This window comes from Syngnathus scovelli, chromosome 9 (genome assembly GCF_024217435.2).
Source record: "Syngnathus scovelli strain Florida chromosome 9, RoL_Ssco_1.2, whole genome shotgun sequence".
In the NCBI taxonomy this organism is placed as follows: domain Eukaryota; kingdom Metazoa; phylum Chordata; class Actinopteri; order Syngnathiformes; family Syngnathidae; genus Syngnathus; species Syngnathus scovelli.
Genome location: NC_090855.1, coordinates 11,372,090 through 11,394,959, shown reverse-complemented (window position 1 = coordinate 11,394,959; position 22,870 = coordinate 11,372,090). Strand labels below are relative to the sequence as shown.

At 44.9% G+C, this 22,870-nt stretch overlaps 2 protein-coding genes across 3 annotated transcripts; one reads left to right on the top strand and one right to left on the bottom strand.

The window, feature by feature from the left end:
• Nucleotides 1–160: 160 nt before the first annotated feature.
• Nucleotides 161–7,188, top strand: cacng6b (calcium channel, voltage-dependent, gamma subunit 6b). Its single transcript, XM_049731783.2, has 5 exons — nt 161–1,056; nt 2,919–3,463; nt 5,261–5,335; nt 6,372–6,509; nt 6,588–7,188. The coding sequence occupies exons 2-5, from the start codon at nt 3,100–3,102 to the stop codon at nt 6,803–6,805; spliced, it is 795 nt and encodes a 264-aa protein (XP_049587740.1). The 5' UTR covers nt 161–1,056; nt 2,919–3,099; the 3' UTR covers nt 6,806–7,188.
• Nucleotides 7,189–10,316: 3,128 nt separating this feature from the next.
• On the bottom strand, nt 10,317–21,772 carry cacng8b (calcium channel, voltage-dependent, gamma subunit 8b). Of its 2 annotated transcripts, none has more exons than XM_049731717.2 (6): nt 21,514–21,772; nt 16,331–16,659; nt 15,267–15,491; nt 13,834–13,917; nt 13,149–13,289; nt 10,317–12,788 (listed from the first exon to the last, which is right to left on the bottom strand). In XM_049731717.2, exons 3-6 carry the CDS (start codon nt 15,487–15,489, stop codon nt 11,995–11,997), a joined length of 1,242 nt encoding a protein of 413 aa, XP_049587674.1. In that variant the 5' UTR covers nt 15,490–15,491; nt 16,331–16,659; nt 21,514–21,772; the 3' UTR covers nt 10,317–11,994. The 2 variants fall into 2 exon arrangements, with proteins under 2 accessions (XP_049587674.1, XP_049587675.1); XM_049731718.2 differs by having other exon boundaries at nt 16,331–16,656.
• Nucleotides 21,773–22,870: the final 1,098 nt, after the last annotated feature.

Genomic DNA, 22,870 nt, shown 5'->3' with positions numbered 1-22,870 from the left:
TACACGTCGTCCTGTGCTGGAAATACTAACTGACACAACTCCGGTACAAGAATTAATTACTTTTAGGCCCATTTTCTAGAAAAAAGTTACTAATAGATGCTTTATTCGTCAAGCTGCAATATTTACAATAATACCAAATTAGGAGCAAGTAAAGTGGGGAAAAAAAGATCAGCTTTTGATGGGCCTGGAGGGAGACGATTCGATATTTGCCTGTTCCCATTTTATGGCAAGTAAAATAAGTCAAAGTAATATCGCCCAGTTATTCCTCAGCAGTAGTTTCGTTTATCAAAATGTAAAATATTTTTCCAGCTGCTAAGAAAATAAGGGTCTTGATTAATCGATATGGAGCGCTGAGTTATGGCAATTACCCATGATGTCCACAAGGCGGCGCCGCCTTACCCTTGCATGCGTTATGTCATGTCAGAAACTGCAATATTTTCAGCTTAGAAAAAACGACTAATCAAAATATATCAGTGACACACTACAGAAACAATGTTTGAATTCCAGATATGAATAATCAAATTTAATGTTAAGTCTTAATTGTCCATAGTAGTGGGCATCAGTTTTGATGGCTTCCGATTAGACGGTCGAGCCGCGTAATAAGACGAGCGAAGTAAAAAACGGAGTAGTTGACAGCCACCCCCGGCCCACTGCGGTTCCTCCCCCTTTCCTTCCCCCTCACTTCATGTCATTAACAGGTGCTTGTCCAAAATAGACGCACGGCCGCTGTGTGACAGAAACAGACATGTTTTCAATCACGCTGGAACGACTTGCGTTCGGTATTTCACTGTGTATGTATCTGTCTGGCCGTGTACGGGTAATGTTAGTAAGTAGTAAGCCGAGGTTTTGCACAGTGACCACAGACACACATAGACGGATCTTTCACTAAAGAGTGTTGGCCAACCGGGCTGCAGCCCCCTCCCCTGTTGCACCCACTTTCCATTACTGTTATTTACCCCCCCCCCCACTCCTTCCGTTGCTCTCTTTCTCTTTCACTAACTCCCTCGTTCTCTTAATTTTCAAGCGTCTTCTCCTGAACTCAGCACCAAACTACAGGTCAGAATTCTTTTCCTCCCCCTTGCATTTGTTGCTTTTCTTACTTATGCATAGAGTTGCAAAAGTTATTCAAAGTTGTAAAATTTTCATTGGGATTAAAGGGAAAGTTTGGCTGTTAATGGAGAATTAAAAATTGTATTTGAGCATAATTCCTGCTAGCCAGCCAGCTAGCTAGACAGAATGAATCCAGTTTAAAAACTGTTCCCACCCCCCCCCACCCCCACATACTTATTTTTGTCTTTCAAAACATTTGTAAAATTAATTTCTCGAAAATATTGCATCGTATGTTCTTTTGGTGTTTTTAATACTTTGATTTTAGAAATGTCTTTGATTATTTTGTTTGTAAATGCCTTTAAATGTCGTATTTTTCATTTTGTCAGGTCGTATTTTCAACTAATGTGTAAAATGAGCTATATACTGTAAATAAAGCTGCCCTGCTTTGCCCTTACCTTAAAATTGTACCAATTTATTATCTTGCACCGTTGTGGGCTGATGACAAAACACAATGTTTATGACTCACTATAATGTTACAGCTCTTTGATTGGATCTCGTAATTAGTTTGTAGAGTGTATCTTCATTTATTAATCTAGCGGTGTCAAACTCCTTTTTATCGCGGGCCGTATTGTAGTCATAGTTTCCTTTGGACGGCCATTATGACTAAACCCAAATAAATATATGAACGCTTCATATTATATACAGTATAAGCTACGAAACAAACTGATAAAAAGCTTGTTTTCAAATCAGACGAGTAAAAACTGTTCTTCGAATATTTTAAAAAGATGATTTTTTTAAAGTGAAGACAATTTACAATTCTAGTAATGACATGAATTTGATGCACAATTTGTCTTCGCGGGCCACATCTGGCCCCCGGGCCTCGAGTTTGACATTTCTGTATAAGTCCATTTTGCATAACAAGATGACGATGATGTTTCTCATGTGTTGGCTCTTGGAATGTGAATCTTCTATTTATGTTATGACCTAAATGTAATGTCGTTGCCATTCTTTTTAATGAATAGCCCAAGCCAACGTTTAAAGCAAACAGGTGGCTGATGTAGTCCGGTGCCAATGTAAATCCTTTGGGACCACTAGTGCAAAGCTCGGAATCAAGCGATCCAAGAACTAGGGGTGGGCTGAGGGCTTCTGTCCTCTTGTCCACTGTGTGACCTGTCAAAGCCCCCCAGGCTGGGTCAATTAGTGAGGCCCACTCTGGTTCAGGCTTGAATTATCGCCTGACTTGCACGACGTGTGGGTCAGCTGCCACCTTGTTGAAACGGGCGCCTGAGGACCCCTGCTTATACTCAGTGGGGAGAGGAAAATGCTTGAGACGCCTAAATCCCACGCACGCACGCATGCACACACACACACAACTGATTGCCAGTTTGTCTTATGCCATGTGATGCAGGGTGTGGGGTATTTGTGGCACCACGTTATCCCCTCAGATCAGAAGGGATCCACATCCAATCCTGACCCTGAGGGGACAACTCGTGTCTGAGCTTTGTGATGGGACAATAAAAGATGGGCGGTCCACTGTGGCACTCACCTTGACCCCCACATCAAACTACTCTACTAGATCCGTGTAGATAAAATGTTTCTTTGGTTTTCTAGTTTAGGATGATAAAGCGTTTTTGGTGGTGGAGCATCCTAAAAGCCAAAAGTCGTTTGGTGTAAAAGCTTTATTATGCACTGAAGCATCCGATCATGATCATGTAATCTTTCCTAGTGGTGTCCCTCAGGGATCCATTCTTGTCCCTCTCCTCTTTAACTTAAGGCATGTTATTAAATTTGTGGTAAATGTAGGACCTTGAATGTAAGTAACACCTGTGGTTTTTGCTGTATTCTTTATTCTTGCTTTTCTTTTTCAGAGAACTGCAAGAAAGGAAACACTGGGATGGAGCTTCGTTTATAGCCTTATGTTGTTGTTTTTTTAAATTTGATCCTCTATCGTAGTGGGAGCTTTATTTATTTCTTTATTTATTTTAAAGCTTCATCATTGCAGCAATACTAAATACTCCCAAGTGTTCCACCTCAAACCCACGTGGTCAAATGTGGAACAACTTCTTCGTGCCCCAGGACGATGAGGGCCGCGTGGGGGTGGCGGGCAGTGGCCAAGGCGGCGGACTGGCTGCCCTGAAGGGCGGACGAGCCCAGAGGCGGACCCAAAAGATGAGCGACAGCCAGGACGGCAAGATCAAGCTGGTCTTCCTGGTGTGCGCGGTGGGCGTGACGCTCACCGTGCTGGGCGTGGTCACTGAATTTTGGGTGGAGCTGGCACAGCCCAAGAACTTTGCCGGCAACCAGACGTGCCAGATGGCGCACTATGGCCTGTGGAAGGCCTGCGTGCACACCTTGTGGGTGGCTGACGTGGACCCCGAGAGGGCCAGCTGCGGTCCGGCTGAACTACCGGGAGGTGAGGCCTGCCACTGTCATTCACTTAAAAAGCGGATTGGGACTTGGGTTGTTGCCATGTTGGGCAAAAGTCACCTACTTACTGTGTCAAAGTGTGAAGCAGATGAGAAACCCAAGTTTGAAGGTTGCCATAGCGACCAAAGCAATATTGGCATTGGCTTCCCCACTTGTTTCAAACTCTGAATGAATGGAATGACTACATTTCAAAGTGTGCAAAATTTGTATTAACATGCAAAATTTTGTGATTTGCTCAACTCTGCTGTTACATATAGTTGCTTCAAAGAAAATCCATGGTGTTGAATTAAAATAAAAATAAAAAACTCGACTAGCATCATGATGTCCTCTAAAAAAAAATGCTATGCTAATCTTTTAGCACTCAAAGACATTCTAAGCCAACCAATTCAGCTTGGTCAATTCCACAACCACGCTATGAATGACTTGTCTTGGAAATGTAACACGCGGGGGTGTGAACATGATGCCGCATGCTGCACATAGCATGGACGTATATGCGCACACACCATGTTCATCTAGGTCGGCCTTCCATACATGCTAATTCGATCATTAAAGAGGAACAGCCAATGGGATGAGGGCGAAGGCGAGCATTACGTAATAATATCCGACACGTATGATGCAGCTGAAAACGCTTCCATCACAGTTTTGCTTGTGTTGACGGAGCAATCCGTCCACTTTGCATATGTGACAGCGTGTTGATGTGTGACGGCAGCCGTTCTGTTTGCGACAATATTTCTCACACGCCCTCGTGCGACCGGCAGATGGCCGCCAGCCCTGCCATGTTTGTTTGGCCCAAAAAAAAAAAAAAAAAGCAACTGTTTTCTTGCCCATCTTACAATCACGGCTCGCCGTGTGTGTACAAGCACACACAGCCCGGGTGCGAGTTGTCGCTGGGAAGCCCAGTGGAATCTGTCCACTTCACAGTTTTTGTCTAAATATAATGAAAGGCCAATGAGGGGGAGAAGGACAGCGAGGGACCAAGGGAGAACAGGTCTAATGCAGTATTAAGCAACCTCCCGTGTCGCCCCCTCCGCCCACTCTCACTCTACCATCCCTCCCTCCCTCGACCTCCTCCTCTTCCATCTGTGGCTTCCTTCTTCAGTTTTCACCTCCCCTCCATCTGTGCTCCCACCTCGTTCCTCCTAATCTTCCTCTTCAGATCCTTCTCCAACCTCCTTGTCCCTGTTTTGGATGCTTGTTAAGACCCAAAGATCACAACGGCTCTCTTGAACTGAAATAGAAAATAAATCAAGGCATTCACGATTTTATTTTATTTTTTTAACTCCTCACAATCAAAAGAAATACTTAAGTGATTTACACATACCTGAAAAATCTACTGAAGTACAGTGAAGACATAATTGTCCCTCGTACCACTGCTGGCAGAACCATATGTGCGTGCACTGTGTGTGTGTGTGTGTGTGTGTGTGTGTGCGTGTGCGTGTGTGTGTGTGTGTGTGTGTGTGTGTGTGTGTGTGTGTGTGTGTGTGTGTGTGTGTGTGTGTGTGTGTGTGTGTGTGTGTGTGCGCGCGTGCGTGTGTGTGTGTATTCCAACTCAACACTTGAATATAAATAGAAATGATGCCTGCAAGGACAATAGTGTGTGCATGGATGCATAGAAAGCGCGTCGCATAGGACCACCAGCTATCCACGGCACACGTGTGTGTTTGTGTGTGTGTATTCGCACGTGCGTGCGTGCGTGTGTGCGCGCAAATTGTGCCTGTTATTGTTTTATTTTATTTTTTTTATCGTGCATGTCTGTTGTACTAAAGTTTCCTCCTGTCTCCAGAATCCAACTGCACCTACTTCAAATTCTTCACCTCGGGGGAAAACGCCGTCGTGTTCAAGAAGACAACAACCAAGAGTAAGAAGCTTGGAAAAAGAGAGGCTGGCTAGCGGGAGAACAATGAGATACGCAATTCTTGTTTTATTTGTCATTTTTCTGTGCTTTAACTATGAGTCGGTGTGATGCCAATATGCAATTAATGGTGACATGGATGGCTTGCACATGTTGGCGCAGGATTTGTATGTTGCATCTGTCCGTGTTCACCTGCCAATAAAATTTCTTTCAAGTTGAGCCAAATCAGCACATGGTTCACTTGCCAGCATGCTGCCACGTTGGCTCATCCAGCCAGTTAATTGTCCCAAACTAATACAAACCCCAAAATAGCCTTAGGGTTTCACATTAGGGATTCAAACTCGTAAAAAATGACCATGTATAGTAAGGGTTTTACAATTGACTGTCAACCCGTGACCTCTGACCCCTGAACCATGATCCCGACCTTTGACACCTGATGCTTGACCCCTAATATAGTAAGGCTTGTTTTAGTAAAAAATGGCCATGTTTAGTAAGGCTTTTACCATTAAACATCAACTCTTGACTTCTGAACATTGATCTTTTAAAGCTAACCCTTGACCCCTAATACATATTATGCCATTGTTTAGAACAAAATGACCATGGTTTTTACCATTGACTGTCGATCCTTGATATCTGAACCCTAAACCTTGACCCTGAGTTTTGATACATAACCCTTGACCCCTAATATAGTAAGGCTTTTTTGGTAAAAAATGACCATGGCTTTTACCATTGACCATCAACACTTGACCTCTGAATCCCGAACCTTGACCCTGACCTTTGATACCTGGCCCTTTATCATGACCCTCGACACTTAATATAGTAAGGCTTTTTTTAGTAAAACATGACCATGTGCAGTAAGGCTTTTACCATTGAACATCGACCCTTGACCTTTGACACCTGACCTTTCACCCCAAAGGCTTTTTTTGGTAAAAAATTATCATGTATAGTAAAGCTTTAAAAAAACATGCATAGTTAAGTTTTTCTACAAACGCCATAAAAGGCTTTTAAAAATGACCAACAACTTTTGTTGTTCGTTTCCTAGACTTGAACCTGGCGGCTGCCATCTTTGCTCTTCTCAGTCTGACAATGATGGTGACGGGCTCCATCTGCATCATCATGACGCTCAGCAAAGGCGTGGTATTCTTCCTCAAGCCAGCCTCTTTCTGCTTCATACTCTCAGGTCGGACCCCGCCTCTATACGGCCATACGTGATGCCTTTTCATATGAAACAATCATGTTAACGCTACCACATGTGCAGGTGTCCTGGTCCTGGTCTCGGTCCTGATGTTTCACCAGTCCGTGCTGGCCTTGCTGTCCAGCGACCACTCCGTCCCGCTGCACCACCAGCTGTCCTGGTCGGCGGCCTGTGCCGGCTCGGCGGGCGCCGTCCTCATTTTTGGAGGCGTCCTTTTCCTCATCCTTTCACTTCCCGTCACCTCGTGGCAGAAGTGCTTGGCGCACAACAGCGCCACCTAGCAGGCGGCTATTTATATCGAAACGTTTTTTTTTTCTCCACAGGTTTTTCAACAATAGCTTAGCATTTTATAGTTATACCTCATTGTATTTATATTAACTTTCCAGGTATGCAAACACATTTTTTAATGTGTTTTGAAAAAGAGGCTGTCATGGTTTTTGGGGGGATGTTATCGCAAATAAAATGTAAGACTTTGTGCACCTGACAACTGTATAGACTCACTTTGTAAGCTTCACAATGTACATAACATTTCCTTTTATCTTTTATGAATGTTGTGTTTTGCAGTGTTTAAAAATATACACAAGATTCCCTTCACTCTTTTACTTTCAACAATTTCTCATAATTTGTTCCATAAAAATAAACTGATCTCCGTCCATTCTTTTGATTTTGTAGCATCTCTTTGGGCTGCACTGTTTGCACTACACATTTGGTTTTGTCCAATCAGATTTCACACTCAGTCTGACGTCACTATGATTTTATCCTCTGATTGGTTGGTCGGACTGAAACGTGTTTTTATTTTATAGTTTTTTATTGTTTTTTTCACACAATAAATAGGATAAATATTAGCAATTTGAGCCGACGGAAAAGGTTATATCACAATCCACTACTTCATCCGGCTGTCACGGGGAAACAATTTCTTTATTTTCCCTCCAATTTAAGTCACAAGTGACCTTTATCCCCCCTCCCTCACCGACCCCCTCACACCATTGCTATACTTAGTCCCTTGATGCTGAAGTTTGGAAACCTTATCCGTGAATGTCAACTATGCGTGCCTCGCCGTTTACTCTTCCACCCCGGACCTCAATGCGCTCGTACCTTTAACAATTCTCGTCCAATGCATCCGCTGACATCCCCCCTCTCCACCTCCCACCGGAATAATTACTGTCACAAGCGCATCGGTCATTACATTAGTGATGTGCATTCTAGTTCTTTTAAGTGAACTGAATCTTTAGAATCAGTCAAAAGATTTGTTCAAACGAATCGTTCAACGAATCGCCCCCCCCCCCACACACACACACTGATCCTTTATTTATTTATTTTTTTATAAATCAAATAATCAAAAATCATTGTCAAAGCTTCACGGAAAGTGGAAAGTGCCACACCCACCCTCACCCCCACTTTCTGATTGGCTGTTTGATCAGGACGTCACTCGGACACTCCATTAGGTACACCGCCATTTTCAAGTGTACCTAATCACAGGCCACTTCATTAGGGAAAAATCATGGTCAAAGCTTCACGGAAAGTGAAAACTGCCACACCCGCCCTCACCCCCACTTTCTGATTGGCTGTTTGATCCGTGACGTCACTTGGACGCTCCATTAGGTACGCCACAATTTTCAGGTGTACCTAATAACAGGCCACTACATTAGGGAAAAATCATGGCCAAAGCTGAACTGAAAGTGAAAAGTGCCACACCTGCCCTCACCCCCACTTTCTGATTGGCTGGTTGATCTGTGACGTCACTCAGACACTCTATTAGGTACACCGCCATTTTCAGGTGTACCTAATAACAGACCACTTAAGCTTTGGCCATGATTTTTCCCTAATGAAGTGGCCTGTTATTAGGAACACCTGAAAATGGTGGTGTACCTAATGGAGTGTCCGAGTGATGTCACAGATCAAACGACTAATCAGAAAGTGGGGGTGAGGGCGGGTGTGGCACTTTTCACTTTCAGTTAAACCAGGGTTGTCGAACTCCAGTCCTCGTGGGGCCGCGTTCCAATATGTTTTCCAAGTTACCCTCGTTAAACACACCTGAGTGAAAAGATCAGTTCATTTTCACGTTCTGCAGGAGCCTAACTTTTGACACAGGTGTACTTAACGAGGGAATCTTGGAAAACATGTTGGAATGCGGCCCCGAGGACTGGAGTTTGACACATGTGCTCTATAAGGTACACCACCATTTTCAGGTTCGTTCGCGAAGATTCACGAGTGAGTGATAGACAGCGTTGCTGCTATGCCAGCCCACACACGTTATGCCGACATTGATGTTTAAATTTTGTATTTGTTGGATTGTAGTTCATGGTGTTATAATACCGAATGTGTTTGTGTTTGAATAAAAGGTTGAAAAAAAATCCATTATGCCGACATTTGTTATTTTGGGGGACACCAACTCATATAACAACGTAAAACACATACACATTGTCATATATAGCAGTTAACCAAATGTCTGATTTTATTGTTTTAATTGGTGAATATACAAACAAGGAATAAAACACCAGACAAGTTTTAACATAAATGTTTATTAAAACAATAATAATAATAAAAGTAAATTTCAAACCAGCGATCTAATGTGAAATTGCAGTAGATATATTGGATAATAATATTCAGGAGTATATATGCATACACGTTATTTAAAAACAACCGCAAGTGTTATAAAAAAAAAAAAGATTACCCAAAGAGAAGCATAATCTCCCCGTTTTTGCATAACGGCGCATCCCTCCCTTCATGCAATAAAGTTAGCCGTTAGCTTGGAGAAAACGCGCATAAAAGTGGTGTTTCAGTGAGTGGTTCTTTCTTTCCTTGGCAAATCTACATTCTGGCTTACATAGTTCACGCCAGGAGGGAGACGCAACACCTTCACTCACTGATCCGTTGATGCACGGGAAGGAAGGCAGTTCACCCACCCATTGACTCGTTCGCCAAAGTCAGGATTCGTTCCCTCACTTATCCGTTCTCGCGATGAACTGGAAATGCAAATCACTGACTCGTTCACTCACAGATCCGTTCAGTTGCGGAACGGGAAATGCAATTCACGACTCGTTCATGAACGGAAAGTTACTTCATTTTCTTCTTCTTTTTGTTTTACGGCGAGGTGGCACCAGCTTCAATGCGCATTACCGACATCTACTGGTTGAAGTCATATGAACTGAAAAAAGAACGAATCACTTTAGGAAGTTATTCGTTCACTCTCGTTCACTGGAAAGATTCGTTCTTTTGAACGAATTGGTCATTCACGAGCCAACACTACATTGCATAGTCAGCACGCACTCGTATTAAGCACCTCCGTTGGGGAGAAACGTAATCTACGTGACACCCGATCTCGGTTGCAGCATGTTTTGGGAAAACAGATACAAACACATACGTAGAAACTTGTTAGCATAGTCGCATCACACCTGATTCCTGTGAAACAAAGTCAACAAGTCGGAAAAGTTCCAAATCGCAAGGGACGCTGGGGGGAATTCCAAGTCTCCTTGCACCTGCTCCAAGGCAGAAAAGTCACTGCTAAGTAAAGAAAAACACGCCGGCCGTGTTTAGAGCGAGACAGCCGTTTAAAACATGCATGAAGCGCCAGGCGCCAGATGGAACCAATCACACACTGATGCATAAAAAAAAAAAAAAGGATATCTCGTCACGATGTTTACAATTGAAGTTTGCAAAAATCCCTTTACGCTAGAACAGCATCAGAGGCCTATTTGAAAACACGAATTGTATAGGGAAAAAAATAGTTTGAATTTTGTAATAAAGTCTAATATTTCATGTTTTTGTGGCAAAACAAGACAGAAGTCAGCATTAATCCAGCAGTATTTTTTTTATAAATTTCGTGCAATACAGTGTTTGAGTTTATCACACATTTAGATAAACCATAATCAGTTGTCTCTATATATCTACATTTGATTCATATTGCCCACATAAATGCTCTCTGTGCGCACGTTTGTCACTTTTTTCCCGAGAAAGTCACCGAAGAAATTCAGAAAGTCTGGAAGCGTCTCTGTTTTTCCGATTTTTTTTTTTTTTTTTAGTTCAGTTGTTGTTGCATCATGTCACAAGAGTCCGATTTTCAAGAAGGGGAAAAAAAGAAGACGAGTGTGTCAGGCCGCTTACATTCTCATCACCTTCCTTCGAGAAGAGGAGCAAGGAAGCACAGTGAAAAGAATCTTTGGGGAGGTTCCCGTCAATGCTCAGGAAAGGGGGCGGGTCAAAAGGTTCATGAGGGCGGGGCTAATGAGGTAAACCACCAAGTAAGAGTCAGAGTAACAAAAGCTCTTTTTTTTTTTAGAGGATTTACAAATATATGTATGCATAAATTACAATGTACATTTTCTCCAAACCCACATTAACATGATGCTTGGGTTTTTTTTGTTATTGAAAATGAAATGTGTCACTTTCCGACTCATAGAAAAGAGATTATTAAATTTTTTTCCTTCCCTTTTTCCACTTGCTTCTGTACATATTTTTTATTTCCTCCCGTTTGAACGCGAGGTTGTCGTTAATGCCCAAAGAACAAACATCTTCAACACAACTAGCGCTACAAGTACTGCTAACACGGATTCCGATGGAAAGAAGACGTACGAAGGCCAAAACCGAGTCGTTATTGTTGCATCTCTTTTGTATCGCTATTATTGGAAGACAATTTACAGTATTCACATTTGGAAAATAAAAATGAAATAAAAGTCGTAACTAGTGGCCGGTAAGTCAAAAGAAGTCATTCTCTCCACCAAAGATTTCATGCACACACACGCTTGACATGGAGGCACGCTGCTCGCCCCTTCCATCTTGGAAGAAAAAAAAACTAATCACAGTTAAAGTCAGCAACATGGAAACGTTGACTTTGGACAACGCAGCGAGCTTGGAACCACTAGGGATGGCCATTCCAAAAACATTTCCTTCATCCATGACAACAATGATCTGATGTTTGTTTTGCTTTTTTCAGGATAATTTTTTTGTCAAAAATAAATCAATAAAATAAAATTTGTTCCACAAAGTTGAATTTTGTAACACTTTTAGCACACTGTTCCAGAAAGGCCAAACGAGTTGCATGTCGTAGCATACGCAAAGTAGCCTACGCAAAGCATAAGTTCATATTGGGAGGCCAAAAGTATAACTAGAAAAAAAAAAAAAAAAAAAACACACAATCCCGAATCAACACAAATGGATTGTTCTGCCCATCCCCAGTAGCAACGCAAAGAATAATCACAACAACAATCGACGCCAACGCAGGTCTGCTAAATTAGCGCTAATATTGCACATTGCATTTTTGTAGTAGCCCGAGGTTAGTTTGCATGTTGATCGTTAACAAAATAAATCATTTCTAGAACGTGTAGATATCAAAATAGTTTTGTTGTGAGAGTTCATTGTTGTTGTTATCGCTCGCTTATGATCATACTCATCTTTTGACGTATCGGCTGTGCTGGACGACCGCTACTTCCTGCCCCCGCCCCCAACCCTAACCTTAATCCTAACCCCTTTTTTACACAGGTGTGGTCTTCCGATTGAGGGTGTTGGAGTTGCTCTCTCTGTCTCCCTTCAGCCTGTCCAGAGTACCCATTCCTCGCTCCCTGTCCACCGTGGACGAAGTGAAGGGGGGCGGTCCGGAGCCCACCGAGTTGGGCATTGGCACGTTGGAGTTGGAGGAGTTGGAAGGGTTGTGGGACTTGAGCGAGGGCAGCGTGCCACTCATCATGCCGCCCCCGCCGCCGTCCTTGGGGAAGCAGTTGTGAAGCTGGTAGAGTGTGGCGCGGTCCACTGTGCCATACATGGGCGCCAAGCCACCCAGTTTGGGGTCGCGGGACAGCGTGTAGAGTGAGATGTCGCCTCCGGCCAGCGCCGTGTGGGAGCGCGAGTGCGGGTTGGGCAGCGTGGACACGGAGATGGGGCCCTGGGAGAGCAGCGCCGACGGGGGCAGGCCGAAGTTCTTTCCCACACCGCCGCCCACCGGCGAAGGGTCTCGGGAGCGTGAGGGGTCGGTGGAGCGTGACGAGGAGCGGGAGCGACGGCGGAAGCGGTAGCTGGGGAGGCGCAGCATGGCGTGCGTGGTGCTCTTGAAGATGTCGGTGCGCGAGCGGCAGCGCAGCTCCTTATTCTTCTCGATGTAAATGTTGACCGCCAGCACGCCCACCATCTCGGCCATAATGAAGGACAGCCCGCCGAAGTAGAAGGACCAACCGTACGAGTACTGCCACTTCTTGTCCTCATCCTTCTTGGGGGAGATGTCGCCCAGCGCCGCCGAGATGTACACAATCACGCCGATGATGTTGCTCAGACCTGAAAAGCGCAACCGAACAGTCATGTATCGGTTAGTGTGCAATTGAGAATTAAAAACCAAAATCTTAAAGGTAGTGATGGGTAAATGAAGCTTCAAATTTGCTTCATTTGTATTTTTTGACTTCTCCAGATGGCACTTTTGGTTTAACTAAAGGGATGGCAAGTCAGAGAGCTTTCAGCCCAACATTGAACAGAGTGCCATCTTGAGCCGTCCAAAAATATACAACTGGTTCAGGAAGCAAATTTTGAAGCTTCATTTTCCCCATCACTACCAAGCGGAGGTGCCAATGTGGTGAACATCGCTAAACACTCTCAAAAGATGCTTCTAGTGTGCGTATATACTTATAGTCATCATGTTACCTGCAGCCACAAAGAGAATCCCCGCTCCCAGGATAATGTTGCGTTTGCTCCGATAGAAACGGCTAGCAGCAATGCACACGCCTCCCAATAGCAGCAAGATGGCGCTGAGGATGGGGAAGATGTTGGAAGCCCTCACCACGCCTGCAAAGCCGCACAAAAACTGCTTAGCAACACAAAAGAAACAAAGACAACAACCACATAGCATTAGCTTTTCAATCTGCTAGCTTAACGCTAATGCTAAAGCAATATGAACTGATGGATGGATGGACTACGATGGCTTCCTCACATTGAACCCAAGAACATGCACCTTGCTCTCCTTTTCCTCATCCATTTTGTTTTCTCAGTATTATCACTTGCACCAACAAAAGAATTAATCATGAGAGTTGAGTTTAGCTGTACGCTAAGTGCGCGTGCACACCGAGTACACACACACACACAAACACACACATCTAAGACAAGTAGGCCACAGGAGAGAAAATGCCAGCAAAATGCCAACAAGATGCCTGTGCAACATTGTAAACAAGCTTGTGCGTACACGTGCGGCGTATCGCAGAGCACAAACGCATCCCTGCGGGGCGTTTAGCCTCAACTAGGCTGCCGCAGCATCTCCCGTGACTTTTAGTCCACATTGGCACGTGTTGATTCCTTCAATGCGCCAAGAGAAAAATCCAGCCGTTTGACTTACGTAGGACGTACTCGGCCCCGTCATGGTCAAAGTCCGCGTCCTCTGGGAAGTGGTTGATCTGAGAACACACTCCTCGCTTCACTCCTGAGATGTGAAAAAGAAAGAAAGTGATGAGCACACACAAGCAAGACAACAAGAAGTCATAAAGCCAACTGCGACAAAAGGCAGAACAGCGGGCGTCCTCCAGAGAGCCTAAAGGACTGACATCAGCGTCAGCGTCTCCTCAGCATACAGATGGAATGTTAGTAAGGCAGGCGTGGGCATGGCGTGGCGTGGGCGTGTTAGTAAATACATACAAGCACGCACGCACGATGGTGACACGCTCGCTGATGGATTGTGACATAAGATGGAGTGGTGGGATGAAGACACACAGACGAAGGAGGGACAGATGGACAGACGCGGGACGAGTGGCCGTCTCCCTTTGTCTGTGGCTCGGCAATGTCGCTCTGTGAAGAAGCAGACGGAGGCGCACGTCAGTGGCGTGGCACGATTGACCAACCGCAGCTGGATTTACAATCGGCACACCGACTAATTTTTAACTCATTGGCTGCCATTGACGTCTATAGACATCAAAATTCAATTTTAACTAGGCTGCCTTAAAGTGACTTTTTTGTTATACTGTATAAAAAATTGACTGCCATTTTGTTTCCATGCCTTCAGTAAAGATGCAGAGGACACGAGAAGCGAGCGACATTCGGATATTCCAGAGTGAGCGCAACTGTCACGTTGGGGGGGGGGTGTGATGGTGTGCAATGGAGTCTTGCGGATCTTATCTCTAATTGGCTGCTTGGCTTGGAGAGAGGGGGGGAAGTGGGGGGGATTAAGCCACTTCAGTTCATTTCGCTATAGAAAAGCTTTAATCTGTCTCACGAGTAGATAACGGTAACGAGGTAAGCCGTGACATCATCGCAGCAAACGCAGAGGTACCTACCAAAGAAAAAAAAAAAAAAAAAAACCCTGCAAGGAGCATTCTAGCACATCCAAACCGTCTGAATCAGAATTTGAGAGATTCCCGATTTCCTACCAGACTGAAAAAGTGTGCCACGGAGGACAAGTTTGAAAGTAACTTGTGTTCATGACTGTTGACGGCGTCCCTGCCTACGGTGTCGAGCTTTACCATCGCAGCCCGCAACGAGTGCAGACAACCAGCTGGTCCCCTTGTCGGGACTGGAGGCGGAACACAAGCTTTTGTTTGGCCACTCCAGTTAAACGATGGCAGCCAGCGCCGACACCATGATGAATGGATTATTTGGAGGCGGGGCCGGGCTTGGTTCGCTATGGTGTAATTAAGGCTTCGATTGTTTGGAATCTTTTCTCGTCACGGCGGCGCGGTCGAGGAGCTACACGCGTGCTTGGCTCATTCTGATCATCATTAGCGCTATCACAACACTGTGTTGCGCCGCAAACAGACTTCTGACGCATCTTGACCGTACCTTCCAGGCAGCATATCCTCCAGAGTCCCGAGTGGGTGAGCGCCCCCGGGTCCTTCTTGTCCTTGTTATGAGGGTCGTCCTGCGTGACGTTGGCTGTACTGTTGCAGATGAGGGCGCGGGAGTACAGCCAGTAGTCCGTCCCTATGGCCACCGTCATCAGGCCGAAGGCGGCAAACGCCCCCACGGTGGTGAGGAGGATCTGGATCCCCTTCTCACACACCATGCCTTGGAAAACACAAACAGAGCATTCTCGACATTAAGGACCCACTGTGGACGGAAGGGGACGGTACGAGAAGGGCAAAGGGGACGTGTGGTGATTGCCGTGGATGCCGTGAATCAAAAAAATTGCCGTAATCCTACAACACGCTACATTTTCGGTGGTTGCCGTGGTCACCGGAACGGTCAGATCATCGCACGTGAGAACTTATATAACCTGAGTGAGCCGCAGTTGATTGAAAAAACCAGCAGTCTTGCAGGTGAGATGATAAGGGGGAGGGAACGGGGGGAGGGGGTGCAGAGGTGGCACAAAATGATGATGTGTCCTTGGGAAGAGAGCCGGGTGACTCTGCTGACTCAGCTTAACAAGGCAGAAGTGAAGCGAAACATTTGGGCCGGCTCACACCTACTACTCCATATTCATAACCCAGCTCCCCTTAGAACTTGGAAGGCATGACTGGAGAGGAATTCATAAACACAAACACACACACACACACACACACACAGCAGATCCAACGTCAAGTCCCGTTAGGACAATAAAAACGCGCTTTTGCCCATTTAAATAATTAAAATCCTCGCTCTTCCATCTTTTTCTGTGTAACGTACGCGCACTCGGGCACTCAACAATAAGGCACTCTAGGGTGGCTACTAAATCTCGGAATTCACTTTACGGTCTTCAAAACGTCAATCAAAACGGTTTGTAAAGGCAGAATTCCCATCCGGCTCTTGTATGGGATGTTCGGAGATAGCAGGTGTACCTAATGTTCTGCTCTGCCCCAAACGTTCCGCACGCATCCCTAAAAAAAAAAAAAAGTTCAAATCTAAGAAGAGCCAAGAACTGGACTTACCTGACGGCGAGTTTCTATCCTTCGACTCAATTTTGAAATCTTTCCTTTCCTCGTCAGTGAAGAACGTGCTGCCCCTTCAATCCGGACAGCATCCATCGACTGTTCTCAGCCGCTCCCCGCTCGTTTTCTCTCTCTCTCTGTCTCTGTCTCTCTCTCTCTGTCTCTCCCTTTCTCTCTTTCACGTTCACTCGCTCTTTGACGCTGTCTTTCTCGCGGGAGCCCCCTGTGCCAGCGGAGGCTGAGTCTTGGACGCCGGTCGCGCTCTCCTTCGCTCGCTCCTCCGCTAGCAGGAAGCCGCCACCAAAGGGCCCATCATCGCTGCTCAGCTGCTGCGAACAAAAAAAAAGAATGGACCGTTTCAATATGCAGATGATATCAGTCAGGGCCTCGTTCCCGATGAAAACGCGCCCATGTCATTTCCTCGTCAATTATAATTGATCGTCGTGTCAAATTCATCGTAGCATTTGCTGCATATTTGACACTTTGGCGTGAATAATTAATCAGAAATAAATGAATTGACCTTCTGCCATAAATCGTTTTGCTATTGCAGCTCATTCACTTTCTCACGAAGGGCTTGATTGATTAAGATTTAGAATAAGGGCGTTAAATTGCGTGCTAACTCACTCCAAGGAGCTTTAAAAAAGGCCCGCAAAATAAGCAGTGAATATGAGAAGAGCGCTAAGTGTTGAAATCTCCCAAGCAAAGTGTGTCATTAAAAAAAATATATATGTATTTTACCTCTCCTATATTTAAAAGAAGATTTTGGTCACCATGAAAAAGGCAAACAAACATTTTGACACATGACACCTTCTTGTGACTGGCAGAGAAAAATGAGAATATTGTTCCAATATGATCAAGTGTCAAGGCCGTTTTTATTGAATAATTTTCCGCATCTTTTGTCTTGGTGCAAAAGTAAGCATGGCGTCTCACATGGACTGACACGATGCCGACATTGGAGGCTAAAAAGCGGAATGACTCGAGCGCGACTTGTGCTGCATCTCATCGTGTGAATAGAGGAGCAACGGGGAGGGGGGATAGTCCGACCTGACAATGTTACCATGGCAACATTGAATTCCAAAGTCTAGATCAGCATAGAGCAGGAGAAGGGGGTGGGGGTGGGGGGGGTGGGGTGGGGGGGGTCAAACGAGTGAGAGCAAAATGGTGAAAAAAATGAGGATGGAGTAGTGACATTTGAAGTCATAATAGCGAGTGTGAGTTCATTCCCTATCAATATGTGTGTGCGTGTGTGACGACTGCGACACAGATGCTCCCGAGCAGCGCATGTGCACTGGATAAAACACGCGACTGGCACAGACGAGAAGCATCCTGCAGTGTTTTTTTTTTTTCTCTCTCTCTGTGAACCCCCAAAGAAAATGTAAGCATTGGACACAGTGATGCACAATGAGCAGATATGAAACCAAATTAATATTTGATGACGCAATATGGCACCGTGAGCAAAATAGGTTACATGTGAGCCCCCCACCGCTACCCCCCCTGCCCAGCATCGGAGATGCGACGAAAGACTGCCTGTTTCCTACTCGCTGTCGTTGGGAACTGTTGAATCTCATCCGCCAGACGTCCTCCTCGTACTCGTATCGCTCTCTCCTGCCTCCGTATTATGTAAACCGTCAAGCCACACTGCTGCAGTGTGTCTTAGTTATACATTGCAGCAAACGTCGTGTGTGTGTGTGTGTTATGTGTGTGTGTGTGCGTACGTAAGTCTGTGACATTCCAACCCTATCAGCATAAAGTCGCTCCCTTAGGAGACTACACATGTCGCTATCTCCCAAAAAGCCATGCGTGTGACCTTTCTAATGACCTTACGTATTCCCCTTAGCAAAAGTCCCCTGTGTGGAAGAGCCTAATTGCCATTTAATTATCAGCATTTCCCATTTCCTTCCAATAATTAACCGAGAGTGGCGCCCCGAGTGAGAGCAGGAGAGCGTGAAAGGACGAGAGGGCGAAATAAAAAAAATAATAAAAAAATCATAAGAAATGAAATTGTCTTAAAAAATATGATATAGTAGGTGCACCACAAAAAAAGCCAAAGAAAAAGTGAGTTAGCCTTCCTCCACACTGCAGTCCTTTTGGGCCAATCAGCTTTGAAGAAGCCATGTTTGTTATCTACACTGTCCTAAGTTTGTTTACAGCTTTGGGCAGAATATAAAGAAAGCTCTAGGCCAGACGGAGTCCAATTAGCTTCAGTTCTGAAAAAGGCCAAGAGCGCTACGCTCTTGAAAGGCCAACAGAGACATCATCAAGAAGTGCACAGCTCAGGAGAACCTTCAGCAGTAATCAGACCCACCTGTCCCACTCATTGGCAGAACGGCGTTCTTAGCTTCAACAATTCAAACGAACGCTACAGTGCAACAATCCATCCCGCAGGCCGTTTGAATTCCGTAGCATCTGCAGCATTCGCCGTCCATTGCGTGCATCAACAAATCGAGCTGCTGCGTGTTGAGTTCATGACAAAATCTGAGCAGGTTAATATTCGTGTTGATTGGACAAACCCAACAAGTGTGACATAACATGAAGAAAATGATCATGACATAAACAAATACTAAAAGCGTCAAGGGACCCAAAAAGTTATTTTACTTATTACATAGCGGAATCGACCTCAAATCAATCCATCAGTAAGGCCCTAGTATGGTGCAATTATGACAAGATGAAAAAAAAAAAAACGACAATGGGAACTGTAAACTATAAAGTACAAACAAAATATCAGTTTGTAAAAAAAATACAATGACAAAAAGTACAGTTCATTTTGAGTTTCTCAAGGATTGGACCTCTTTCAATGAGGCGGCTGTCACTCAAACTGCACCAGGTGAGTCCGCAACCTCTCGTGACCAAAAACACGGAGCAAAAAGGCACAAGGCGTTCTTGGGCGAGCTGCTTTTTAAAAATAGTGTCATGTGAATTTTTCATAGCTGAAGATAATGTTCCTAAAGAGGCGCTGCGGAAACTCACTCGAGGGATGGGAGGATTACAGGTTCAAGTCCCGCAATGGATGCAAGTATGGAAATTGGCTCTGGCTGATGAGAGGCAAAATGCGCGTGTGTGTTGTCTGATAAAACGTTTTCATGACACGCGGGCGTGCAAATATCTACCGGTGGGGCCACACCAACTCAGGTAGATCAGCACCAGCGTGAGCAAACACGCACACACACACACACAAAGCCGGAAAGCAGCAGCACTGTCAAATGTGATGACAATTCAATGGTAAAATAGGTCATCTTTAAAAGGCGCTAGGGTGTCTACCTCCGCCCCCATGTGGCCTCGTCCCTGCTTGTCTTGCCCGAGGACGTGGTGACACTAACACCTAGGTCTAAGAGGCTCCCAAAATAGTTCCTTTTGGATGACCGGACACTCATATGCATAAATATACACGTGGAAGCGCATTCATGCTAAAAAGCTCTCGAAGATGAGATCGCTATTAGCCTTTCGTAGACATGAATGTGCTTTGAGGGATGACAGAAGAGAATTTTCTTTAGAGTAAAAAAAGTTGTAAGTTCACTGTTAAAATAAGTTTTTAGTCATTAACAAAGTTAGCGTTTGACATGAGACGGTGACATGCTATTTGAGCTAAAATGAGAACAAGCTTATCAGTCAAATTTTTTTAATAAGGGTCACGTATCTAAATAAAGTAAATAAGTAAATATAGTATATAAATGAAATAATTGTACAAATAATCAACTTCTGAGCAGTAGCACTAGCAACTATGTCGACAAATCCAGTGCACATTCTAGATTCTGCTGAGATGAGCTACGTTGCTAGTTTGTCATTTATAGCTTTGGCTGTTAGCATCTTTAGTTGAGTGCAGGACTTTCATTCCATCTGAAATGGCTCATTAAAATAAAAGTGGCAAAAAATAGAAGTCTGCTACTATATGGCAATAAAAATAACTCTTGGGATTGCTATTTGTAAAATGTTTTTGGCACTCTGCAAGTAAACTTAAATGTACATTAAATCAGCATCACTGCATTTCTTATGCAAATGAGCCACTGCTAACTGTGCCCCCTTTTCCACTGCCGACACGACGATATGACGTGTGCGTCCATGTTTACGTTCCATGAAAGCCGCACGACTTCAAAGCTCCGCCTAGTCTCATTTTCTTTCTCTACGTCAGTCCATAAGAATCATTCTCATTTGGTTTCAAGATCAGGTTTCACTTGTAACATAGGACAGTGTGCATTTCCCTTGCCACCATTTGTGGAAAAATACGCTAAAATTGGCGCATCGTGCATCCACGAGGTGGGGTCACACGATTTGAGTCACAGCAGGTGCTGATGGACGCCATCATGGTTTAATTTATCCTGCTCCACCACATTAATGAGAGTATACAGACAACATATAGCCGCAGCATCTTTTTTTTTTCTCTCTCCCTGAATGCTGCAGTGCACACCTTCCTCTCTGCACGTGCTTTCATGAAAACTACATGATGAATCGGTGCAAACGGCGGAGACTTTTTTTTTTCTTATTGGACAAACATGCCTCAGATGAACATCATGTGGGTCATCGTCAACATGACGCCCTGCGGGGGAGGGGTTGGCGCGTCTGTGTGTGTTGGGGGGGTCTATGTGCACATATAGCCGCGTGCCAAGCTAGTGTATAGTGATGCAGACTGCGGTGCATTCATTAACAGATCAGCCACACACACACATGCATCATCGCCCAGCCTGCGCTGGCTACTCGTGTGTGTGTGTGGGGGGGGGGAAGTGAGGCGGGGGGCAAAATGGACGCCTGGCAGCACACACAATCACATTGAGACCCCTACAAATTGTCGATTGTGGCACAGATGCGAAATATTAAAGACATTAGTTCACATGGATGTAAAGCGGGAGGGAGGAAGGTAGACGACGGGGAAAGGAGGGAGGGGCGGGGGGGGGGGCGCGATAGGGGTACCAATGAGCTATTATAAGGACGTCATTTGCATAATAGACGCTGCTAATTATAGTCCCAGCGCTATAGTAAATAGTCCCCAAATGATGTCATCGGGCATGTTTTCCCCACTCTGGCCACGACGGGCTAAGTTGGAGCGAGCGCGTCAACGTGCGAGTGGACGAGCTGCAGAGCAATCGGCAATCGACAGCAAATCACACGCAAACACGCATAAATGGAAAATCACCCCAACACACGTTGCCATCGGAATGGCTGAAAAGCTTGCAGGAGGGATGGAGGCTTACCTGCAGGATGCTGCGGGATGTCAGCGCTCCTCTCCGCGCGTACGTCGCACACCACAAGAGGATGGGAGGAGATGATGATGATGATGGTGATGATGATGGCGGTGGTGGTGGCGGTACATGGGGAGGGGTCATAGAGGGGGGCGTGGATACCGATCAGATGCAACTGGGTCATAAAACAAGAGGTGGAAGGTCAGATCATTAGGAAGTCCATTCAAATATCATTTGAGAGCAAGCAGACAGATAAGGGAAGGGAAAAAGGTGTGTGTGTGTGGGTCTGTGGGTGGGTGTGTGTGTGTGTGTGGGGGGGGGGGGGGGGGGCAAGCTACACGTCACTGACTGAGCACGGATTTTTCTTGCTGCATGTCATAGAAACAGACTCCAAATATTTTGTTCCCAAATCCAAATTGCTGCCAGTTTTTTTTCCAATGCATCAGTGGTTCGATGAACTTTCTCCGACAAAGAAAAAAAACAAAAATTATCCTATCAACAGAAAAGAATACTTTTTTTAAACAGATCCAAAACTTCCAAAACACAAGATATCTTTGATAAACAAAACAAAAAAAGAGTTCAAAAAATCCTCCTCCAAAATGAATCTACTATACTCTTAATAGCAATACAAATTAAAATAAAACACATCATTGTCCAGTTGCTGACTTGCATGAGCAGCTGTCTCACCTTCCGCGGGTGCGTGACAGTCAATAGCGACATATCAGAACAGGCCAACTTTATCGGTCATGGCTATCGCAAGCATTCACTTAATGACTTCAGTGCTGTTGGTGGTGGAAGCTGAATTATGTCACCCCTATGAGCTTAAAAAAAAAAAAAGATAATGTAGCCACTTGCTGAGCTGCTGCAGGACACACACACACGAACACGCACATGGACGCACTAAACAGTTAGGTTGCACAAAACCCAGCAGACAATGACCTTCAATAGCTTTAAAATGCGCAAACACACACACGCGCACACACACACACACACACACACACATCACACACACACACGCATCACACAGACGCATCACACACACACGCATCACACACACACACACGCATCACACACGCGCACACACACACACACACATCACACACACACGCATCACACACACACACACACACACACATACACACACACATTGGAAGCCACAGTGAGCTAATTCGGAGTGACAGCTCTTTCATGCAGTAATGGCGATGGTGAAAAGAGAGCTCCACTCAACTCCACACTGCACAAACACACACGCACACACACGTATACAAAAAAATAAAAAAAGGAGGCAAGTCACAATCACATGCAAAAGAAAAGGGTACACAAATACATTAAAAAGGAGTCACAAGTCACAAAAAAGCTTATTTGTTTG